Genomic DNA, 10,898 nt, shown 5'->3' on the forward strand with positions numbered 1-10,898 from the left:
CCTGTGAAAGAGGCCTCTCAGGCGTTTGCCACACATGTCCCACCCAATCTGTCACTCAACAAAATCCTCTTTGGTTGTCTAAGGCATGACATCTGAAAAAGAACAAAAAGCACACTAAACTTTCAGATATAGTGAGACACAAACAGAAATTCTCATTATAATGTTTTACCATTTCCCAGAAAATATCCTGGGAATTAAAAAAAAAAAAAAAAAAAAAAAAACAACCAACAAAAAAAAGCAACAACAAACACTGAACTACCTCACACCAAAACCAAGTGCAGTTTCAGGTAACACAAGACAAAAAAAAACCAACCAAAAAAAAACCAAAAAATAAAACCACCACCACCAACAAAAAAAAAAAATTCACACATTTACCTTTTGATATATGAAACCCGTCATTCCCAGTAAATGCTCCATCGCTCAGTATCTACTGACAGGTTTTGGATTAGTTCTACAGCTAGAATTCTGTTCTCTATGGCCAACATCTACATATTCAGAAAAAAATTTGTTTGATGAAGTTGCAAGATAGGGGATAGTTAAGGGCTTATGCTGTGCAGGTTGATGATGCTGAACAGACACTAGGATACGTTCTGCTGAATCAAGTGCTGTGGAATGTTTTATTGTACAACCACATAGCGAGATGGTTGAGAATTGAGGGGACATATTGTTAGGCAGAGTGGCTTTGACACACAGCCTATTGAAAATACTCTAAACCTTACAAAAATAGCTATGAAATCAAAGGACAGTCTGAGGCTTCTCAAATTCAGGGACTTAACTGACTGTCAAAGACATGCTTTTCTACAGACAAAAGTAAAATTAAGATCTAGATGTAGCCTTAAAATCTAGTCAGGAACAACACTACATTTATCCACCTCACCCCAGCAGTCCTCCTGTAATAAAGTTTTGTTCAGTTGATGCCCAGCAAGGACAGGTTGCTGCTGCATTTACCCAAGACACTTCGAGTATAAAAGTTTCTTCTATTTTTCAATAAATAAAAGGTTAAGGGGATGTGACCCTGTATTAGGACTTAAGTGAATAAAGGCAGTATGAAGGAAGTCTTACTATGTATATACAACAATTATTCTCTAACAAGCCATCTTTCAATTTTTATTTAGGTAAACAGCCTTCTCTGAGACAAAGAAAAACTGGCCTAGGAATTGTTCTACAATCTCTCATTTATGAACAGACTTATTTCTTAATTATCTAGCACAGCATCACTAGAATTCAACAGATCTTAATTAGAGCATGGTGCTAAAAAGGGTTTGCTAATATGGGTTTGATCCCCACACAGGCCATTCACTTAAGAGCTGGACTTGATGATCCTTGTGGGTCCCTTCCAATGCAGAATATTCTGTGATTCTGTAACTATTTAGTAAGTTTTAACGCCACTTAATTCAATGTTAGACCTCTCTTTTTAAGCCCCTACTCTTCTCCTCCCTACATTAAACAGATTTTTTGCATCAATTCAGTCTGTCACTCGGAGTTCACTTTAAGCAAGACTAAATGGGCAGCATTATTCAAGATACCTCAATGTTACGATATGACTCTCAGTAAGCAGAAATTCTGATCATTTCCTCTGCAAAAAAGAAGAATTAATCTCTGCAAAACGCTAGCCATAACAGCACAGCTCCTCCAGCAAGCTGGGCCCAACAGCACACCATGTTTGCCTGTTTCATGGTTAACTTGCACCTACTCTCACTCTCCACAGTGGACTGTGAACACTCAGAATAGAGAAACAGCACTAAATAGCACTGTGGGAAGTACAGCACAGTAGGACTTGACACTGGACATTATAAACTCGAGCAAGCCTTCTACATGAGATCAGCTTTAAGACGTGCAGTGGCTCTTCAATCTACCCTTGCACCCATCAGTACGCTTCTTTCCATCAATAACACTACCAGTGGACAGAAGCTACTTTGACCATTGGCAGAGTTACATCACGTCCTCATTTATTATAATCACAGCAAAGGCATTGCCACCTTCTCCCACAACTCTAGACCTACCAGCAGGAACAGTAGGAGTCAAGAAAAGAAGAGTAATGATAAAGATAGTACTAATGAACTTCTTAGCAACACGTGAGTCCCCCAAAAAAATCTGTTTTTCTTTTTAATATACCTTGATTTCACAATCCATTAACCAGTCAACTTACTCCCCTCAACCCCACCACAACAGACAACTAGTTTTACCAGAAAATACAATTATCCACAAGAACTTTAAAGGTGAAAGGAATCTATGCCTCATGATTACAACAGACTTCATGACTCTCCATGGCATTGGAAACGCATTTTCATCAACAAAAACTTATGTACTTGCTTAATTTACTTGCCTAAGCTTTTTAGTGAAGTGACCAAACAACTTTCTCAAACAGCAGCTCTGGCCTGTTCACATGTTCATACTATTTCTGAAGCACAAGTCTAGAAGCATGACAGGCAGCAGTTCAGTACAACTCAACAACTTCTGCCAGTTTAGCTGGGTAAGCAGTCGAGTCAAAGTTTTGCAATCTACTACTCTCGGATGAAACATAGATGTCAAAAGGATTCAAATGTACATGACTTTTAGAAACACAATTATTTCCCAGAAATAGGAAGACTGCAGGCCTGATTCTCCTCTTGTACTGGGATAATTATGGATTATGAAGCAGTGCAAAGTGGGGTTCCTACAATGCTAAATTTAAGTCTTTGTGTACTGTGGGCTCTTCCTAAAGTTTTTCCACTGCACTCACTATCACTCTATTCATCTGTCCTAAACAGAAAGACTGCATTGTGCTTGAATAGTATTAGAAGTGGCAGAGGCTCTTAACAGATGAAACATAAATTTGCTTTCTGCTTTCCCACACATTTCTAGTCTGAAATGTTTTTTGAAATGGAAAAGTTGCAACAAGATCTGCTTTCACATTCTAGATCACCTTTAATTTTCTCACATCAGAAACCAAATTTTCTTTTGAGAAAACTACGCACTGTGGAATGCAGTGCAAATTTTTTACTAGTTTTTGATACCTAATGAAAACAGACCCTGTCAGAGCTCTTCTGCATCCCTGCTCCCCAGGCAAGTAATTCTAGTTCCGATTTCCCGTTACTTACTTCACAAAAAAGCATGGCCTAACATAGTAATATTGAAAAAAATTCATAGTAAGAATCTGCAATCATGGCATAAGGAATGTTTTGTGCCCATCTGCAAACAGCAACACATTTAAGGTACGAATGCTAAGTATTTATAAATATTCTGAACAAAGAGTCAAAACTAAAACAAAGAGTCAAAATTCCCTAAAAACAGGAATTCTGAATTTGCATCATTTTTGTTTCAAACACTGATGAGTAATTTTCATATTATATTTCATACTACAGATCTGCTGCAAAGGTAAATAGACTGTTTATTATCCTTTAGGAAGGACCTGAAACTTTTGCACTATATAGCAATTAGGACTTTCCTAGACAAAAGTCTAGATAAAAGGGACTATATAACTACTCGGACTTTCCTAGATAAAAGGCCAAATTTGTTTGTCGTTTTAAAGAATTATTTCTGACATACCATAAGGAAGACTAGAGTTTAAAATTATCAGGAATCCTAGGGAAATTTAACTATTCTGACTGGTTTTACCTTATGAAGACAGCCTAGGTGGTTTTTTTTAATCTACTGATCTTGATTCAAATCTCACCCAACCACAGAATTGAGATAGCTACAACTGAGATTAGTCTTTAAGATACACATCAGGATTTTCTTTTATATCACCGACAAGAGAAACATGTGCTACCTAGGGTTTAAGGCAACATACAGAAAATGAAACAGCTATATGCTAATATTTCAATAGAAGTTGTTATATTGTAAATACAAGTTACAGTATTCTTTGCCAACCACAAGAAACGTTAATATCCACCCAACACAGGAACTCTGCAAATTTTTTAATTTTAATCCCTCCCTTTGCTATCTCCTCTTCTATAAATACTTCTTTTGCAAAATTAACTTTCTTCTATTAAAGCCAACACTGTCAAGAATATAGACGCTTCTGAGAAGGTGATCTTAGATGGCAAGTAGATTTATAACAAGTAGATTTATCTGTGAAATACCACATCACTTTAATAGTAATTTGCAGGCCTGTGAGCATAGCAGTCATCATCTTGTCCTTTATCCAGCAAGTTAACTTCTTACCAATTCAATTCCCTGCATAAAATTCCACAGAAGTTTTAACACCTAAGAGATTTAGAAGTCAAGAACAAAAGAACATCAATGGAATTGAATTAAACTCTTAGAACTGTGATTTGCATAAGCTTCCACTTGCAATATACACAACTACCAAATCTCCTTGAATTAACACTTCAAAAACACAAATTGTAGCAAATATAGTAAAGTTTATCCTCCTAGCAGTTGTTTTGTAACAAGTATCACAGGAAGACCAAAATTACTAGCAACAGATGTCACTTTAAAAAGCCACTCCTAATAAGAACACAGGATTTTAAACAAGACCTACCTGAAAGTTTCAAGAACAGTTTTTTGTTGTGGTGGTTTTGTTGGTTTGGGGTTTTTTTGCCACATCAGCTACTTCGCAGACAAAGTGCTGGAGCAGAAACAGTAGAAGTAACTTAAATGCAACCGATTTCAGATTACAACCTTAAACGGCACCTGTACCATGCCCACATCCTTCAGAAAGGTGAACCAGATCTGAAAGCAACATCAAGTGATCTGATATAGTTATCCAACTTTTAATGAAAAATAACTTCAGCATTAACTCCCAGGAGCAGCCACTTGAGGTGCTCAGAGTAATATCACAAAACCACACAAGTTGGAAGAGATATCCCACTCTTCAGGGTTCGAAGAACTCTAGAAAGTAGACTAAAATAAAGTCAACCATTTTCCTGACAAAATACTATGCTGGTTTGGCAAGAAGTTGATACAATTCATTGGTATTTTGAAGGCAGGTGCAAGCAAAACTTGCTTTATAGCAAGAGCAACAAGTGCACAGCATGCACTTATGCATTAGTTGGTCTTTTATGCAAGCTTAAAGAGTAGTTCAATTTCAATGGGTTCAGGAAAAGCCCAATAGACAGTTATCTATATTTTAGACAGCAAAATGCATAAAAACCTTACTTCTAGTGACCATTTATAGGTTAGATACAGAAAAATTAGCCCAGTTCTGATTTGTCTTTGAACATTTTATGCCACGTGTGTAAAAACTAAAGCACTTCATAGCTATTTCAGAGCTCTGAACAAAAAAAAATTATTAGAGAACACTGTGCATGATATAAGTGACAAATCCCTTCTGAAGTTTTCTGCTCACCCCTTCTCATTTACATTATAATACCTGGCTAAACTCAACCCCAACACCTAGTTTTAAGCCTCCCCCTCATTACACACACCTCTTTTGTTCTTAGATTACAGCCTGACAAATATTTTAAGTGTTGATAACGAGTGTACTTGGTGATAAATATTTTTCAATGTCACAAACGTACTATCACCTTATTTTAATTGCATTTCATTTTAGGCAATTAACTATTAAGAAAACCAACATTAAGCTCATTGTGCATCATTCTCTACAAAGTTAAAATAAGAAACCATCCAAATATACAAATAACTGCCTTTATTGTTTTGTCACAATAATTACGGAGATGGATATAGTGCAACTCTGCTGAATTCTAAAACTTTTTATGACATAGTTTGGAGTTGAAAATAACTCTTTTTTTCACAATGAAATCAGTCTCATCCAACAGTCTTACCTACAACCATCTAAAAGAAGAAAAACCTCAGTATCCAATCACTTAAATGAAAAGGTGGTTTCTTGAGATACACCACTCCTTTTAATAAAAAAGGATGAATCAGTTCTGCTTCTATAAAGAAAACAGACAATAGACCCACATAACCATAAGAGCCAAAGTGCTCACTTGGATGATATTTAAGCTCAGGAATCACCTAATAGAAAACAGGGTTCTCTCCCTTTTCAGTAAAAATCAGTCTTAAATGGCCTGTCCTGTCTGTTCTTGCCTGTTCTACAGACCTACAGTATTTTTGTTCCATACGCCTATTTGAAAAGAAAGAATTTAGTGAGCACATGTTGAACATATGGGAAAGGTAATTTCCTGATCATTCCCACATTACTTAAGAGAAGTGGCCTGCTCCTCTTTCAATCAAAGGAGCTAGACACAAAACTCGCTGTTTGCTTCTTCCAAAGGGCGCTATTCCCCTGTTCCCATTTGTTATGTTAGAGCAAAGCCTGGGGCTGTGAGGAAGTAGGACAGATGAAATGCCAGTGCCACTGCCAGAACAATTCTCCAGGAAATCCACTTTCAGGAGTTCCACTGAAAAGACAGCAAATAAGAACAGGCCGAGAACTGGCTTAACTGAACTACCAAGCAACACTGGGCTATCAGACCACTGACTGGGCAGCCCTACCTAAGCAAAAGGGCAGAAGATGACGATTTTCCCTGTACAACAGTTCCAGCTGGGTTAACTTTTTAAGGTCAATATACTCAACATGGGCATCCCATATGTTCTATAGGAAAGTTCACACATTCAAAAAGAGGTTTTCTTCCAATAAAAAAAAAAAAAAAACAACACTGAACTTTAAGTACTATTGCTATCTGCATTGCTGAGACATTCAGCTTTATCAGTCATGATGACAGGCCAATTTTAACTCAACCACTGACTTTGGCAGTCACAAAGTTTACCCCAGTAGGCTAACAGACATTCTCCCCTATTAAAATCATCATATTTCAATACCAGAAAAAGTATGTAATACGTTAGTACAATTATACAGCTTACGAGTACATTACAAAATGTAGGTATGTCTCTAGCAGTTATGGCCAGAAGCTAATCACAAAATATGAGCAGTCCCCACAGTCACACTATACTGCATCTAATTTTAGCCTACCTGTGTATGTTCACAGCCTTCCCAAAAAACTAGACTGAACAGCAGTTAAGAGCCACGTGGATAGCAATTAAAACATTGCAAGTGTCTTAACTCCTTGCTGCAACTGTCCTACCTAACCACCAAATCTTTTACTCGCCCCTCCAAAGACTGCAAAACAGCAATTAAGAACTATTCTGCTACCATAATGTAATGAATAACGTCCAGAAGGGAATAGAAAAAAAAGAAAGCCAACAAAAAAGCAGCCCACACTGCTACTTCTGCCCTGTAACATCTAGAATATCCGAAGAGAACAGTCTGATCGCTCCTTACAAGGCACTGTATACATGCCCACAAAGAAATGTACACACGTGTGTACACCCCACATGCCTTTCTCGATCATTTCAAGAAAAATTCAAGTTGCCAAGACCCTTCTAATGCTCTTATATCCCGAGACTAGCTTTTTGCATAATTTTTCATCAGGATCAATGAAAAAACAAGACAGCAGTGGCATGATTTTTCTTTCTGATGTTAGAATCTTCACTGTCCATTTCAGAACAGCCAAGAATTGAATTAGCATGAATCACTACCCTTAGGTGGCACATTTCCATTTTTGTATGCTTTGTAATAGAAAATGGTAGTTTCTATATCCATTCCAAGAAGTTACTTTCATATATTAAAGAAGCTCCCAAATAATCCAGGGTTAAAAAAAACGAATGCCCTGAAATTCGAACTAAAGCACAACAGTATTTCACATATAAATATTATTGTCAATTGAATTTATAAGTGCCTACTAGAAAACAACATACAATAGGTCAAATAATTTACTTCACAAAGTTTGTGGTACTGCGTAACATCATCTTAACCTAGGATCCTTTTCAAGCCTCAGTACACACCAATGAAAATAACCTACTTTATTACCGAACGACTACAATCAAATCTTAGCCCTGCAGGAATCCCAGGTATCTAAATGTGCATGATTACTCCTGTGAGATTAGCATAAAGGCCCACCTCGTCAATTCTCTATTAACCATACACCCGCTATATTGGACAAAACCATACAACTGCTTAGAGAAGAAAACTTGCTAGAAAACAAGGTATTAACAGATTACAGCAGGGAATGCCAGGATTTGAATTTATCCTCAAATGTCTTGCATGCTTATACCAGCTTGCAATGTTATATACTTCAGGAAAGACAATTTTTCTCTGTGCACCATCCTCTACAGAGAGATTATACTAAGTTGGAGCCCAGAACTGTTCAGTAAGGGATGTCTGGGATTGCAAAGGCGTATTAACAGTTGTTACATCCAGTTGCAGAAACTGCTCTTACCCTTCACCTAATACTTACTGTTGGCTCCCACATCCTCAGCTACTCCAGAACCTCTCATTCTCAGGTATGTGAATCCCAGTATCAGAAAGAACAAGCATGCAGCAGTTAAGAGGAACATGGACAGGTAATGTGCACTGAAGCCTCCAGTGGTGGATACCTCCTCTCTTTTGAACTGCTGGAGAAGCTCCTCCTCGGGCTCAGAGAGATTCTTCTTGTAGGCGTTTTTCAGGTAGGTATGATTTGAACCCGTATGATTGGAGTGGTTGAGTCTAAGGGAGGAGGTGGTTCCACTCGGGGGAAGGCTATTAGTAGCTGAATAGATCTTGGATTCAACATTATAGCTACCAGGAGCACCGCTGAGAACATGATTATTGGTCGCTTTCCTAATGGTGCCTGCGGGGTCAGTGATTTTACCGCTGTCCACGTCCGTGAGCGGTGGTGGCAGCAACAATACTGATGGAGATTTCTTGGATAGGCGGTATCTGGGGCTGGGAGGACTAGAGTCCAGATTTTCACATCCTCCTCTTCCCTCCGCTGCCGCCTCATTCTCCTCCTCCTCGTTTCTGCCCCTGTCTAGACTGCCGGCAGCAGCCGCCCCCGCCGCCCTGTCATTCGTTACGAGCACACCAGCACCGCAGCCTCCGCCAGCCCTTTCTTGGCCCGTCTCCATCACGCCAGCGCCGGCTGCAGCGCATTTGCTTGTTATGAATGGAGCAGGCGACTTGCTGAGGCTCCGTCTGGGCCGGCGAACAGCAGACTCCTCCTTCGGTCCCTGCTGCTTGGCCCTCGCCCCCGCCGCCTCCTCCTCCTCCTCCGAGTCCGAGTACTTGTCCCTGCTGCCGCCGTAGGAGAGGAGCCGGTTCCCGTTCACGGTCCGGTTCTTCCACCGCTGTTGCTCGCTCTCCTCCTCCTTCTCGTCTTCGTCGTCCTCCTCCTCTCCTCCCTCCTCCTCGCCGTCCCCGAGCTCCCTCGCGCCCTGGGTCGCCGCCGGTCTCCTGGCCGCTGCCCCCCACCAGGAGCTGGGCTTCCGCCGGGCCGCCTCCTCCGGGGGGGAGTTGCTGCTCACGCCGTGGGGGGCGGCGGGTCTGAGGCCGCGGAACAGGGGCGCAGCGCGCTCCCTCCTGCCGCCGGCCTGGCCCCGGGGGCTGCTCTCCGCGTCCGACTCGTCCGAGCTGAAACCCAGCAGCACTTTGCCACCGCCGGCGGGGGGTGCGGCGCGGCCACGGCCGCCCCCGGCGGCAGCCCCGGGGAGGAAGGGGTGCTCGGCGCCGGCCAGCCGCGTTCCCGTGGCCGCCCGCCCGCGGCCGCCGCCTCCGCCCGGCGCCGCTCCGGCCCCCGTGTTATTGTTGTTGCTGTTCCGGGTCTTGTTGGCGCCGCCGCCGCGGGCCCCGGCCCGCTCATCCTCGCGCAGCTTCTTCAGCTTCTTCAGGTAGACGGGCCGGGTGCTCTCGGTGACCGGCCCCGGGGAGAAGCCGAAACGCCTCAGCTCCGAGAAGAGCTCCTCATCCGTGAGCTGCGCGGCCGTCGCCATTTTCCGCTCCGCCACCGCCGCGGCGCTTCCGACCCACGCGCCGCGCTCCCCGCCGGAACTGACGCCGCACTCGGCTGTGGCCGAGACCCGCCCGTCACCCCGCGGCGCCCGCCCGCGGGGGGGGAGCGGGGCGGGGCCGCGCCAGCGTTCGGGCGGGAGACGGGGCGGTGGATTCCCCTGTCCGCCCCCATTTCCGCGGCGGGGGTCCCGGGGTGGGGGTGGCGCCGCGGTGACCGGAGAGGGCACCTCGAACGAGCGGCTCCCGGCATCGTGCCGGTGTCCTGCGCTCGCGGCGATGGTTGGGAGGTGGCGGGGCTGGGGGCGCCGAGCCCGGAGGTGCGGGACGCGGCGACCACTGTCGGAGCTGGAGGGCAGCGCTGGTCGGAAAGGCGCTGTCTCAGGCTCGCCTGCGAGCAGACAATATACCGCGGCGGCTGCGAAGCGTCCGGGGATGCGCTGCAGGGAGCGGCGTCAGACTGAACCTCTTTTAATGCCATCTCCAGGTCTCAAATTCAGCCTAAGAACTTCGGAGAGGCCGCGTGTGCACCTTTGGCGGGCCCTTCCCGATGCGCTTGGTGGAAGCGAACCTTTCTCTGTCGGAAGTCCCGGCCATCAGGACATCTCGGCTGTGAGGAGACACAGCTTCTCATACATCTGAGAGGATATAAGCTGCTCTGGGGGAGGCTTAGGTTGGACATTTCGAGTAATCTCTTCACAGAAAGAGTGATTGGGCATTGGAATGGACTGCCCAGGGAGGTGGTGGAGTCACCGTCCCTGGAGGTGTTTAAGGAAAAACTAGATGTGACCCTTAGTGCCGTGGTCTAATTGACGTGGTGGTGTTTGGTCATAGGTTGGACTCGATGGCCGCAGAGGTCTTTTTCAACCTAATTGATTCTATGTGATTCTGTGTATGATTAAGTTTGTAATTACCTGGATGTATTTCGTGCTTTTCTTTTGGAAAATACATTCATTCAGATACATTGCAGTTGAAACTGTTGAACTGTATACAGAAATGTGGTCTTGTCAAAATGGTTGTGCCTTTATAATGAGGTGTCTTCCTGGTGTGCACTGGCCTGTCGGGATCGGCCCTTTGGCCACAGAACCTCATATGGAGGGTTCAAAATCTCCTTTTGACCTGTCTGTCTCTACCTATCCAGCCTGAATAACGAAACCCTGGGCTCAGCTACGGTGTATCGTATCAT

At 43.3% G+C, this 10,898-nt stretch overlaps 1 protein-coding gene across 1 annotated transcript in view; it reads right to left on the reverse strand.

The window, feature by feature from the left end:
* Positions 1–9,711, reverse strand: part of LEMD3 (LEM domain containing 3) — a 45,563-nt gene extending 35,852 nt beyond the window's left edge. The window contains exon 1 of the mRNA XM_027741493.2: positions 8,184–9,711. Coding sequence (XP_027597294.1) covers positions 8,184–9,696 — 1,513 coding nt within the window. The 5' untranslated portion in view covers positions 9,697–9,711. The remainder of the gene's footprint in view (positions 1–8,183) is intronic.
* Between the last annotated feature and the right edge of the window lie 1,187 nt (positions 9,712–10,898).

Source organism: Pipra filicauda, unplaced genomic scaffold (genome assembly GCF_003945595.2).
Source record: "Pipra filicauda isolate LSUMZ 115617 unplaced genomic scaffold, ASM394559v2 scaffold93_size3172892_pilon, whole genome shotgun sequence".
NCBI lineage: Eukaryota > Metazoa > Chordata > Aves > Passeriformes > Pipridae > Pipra > Pipra filicauda.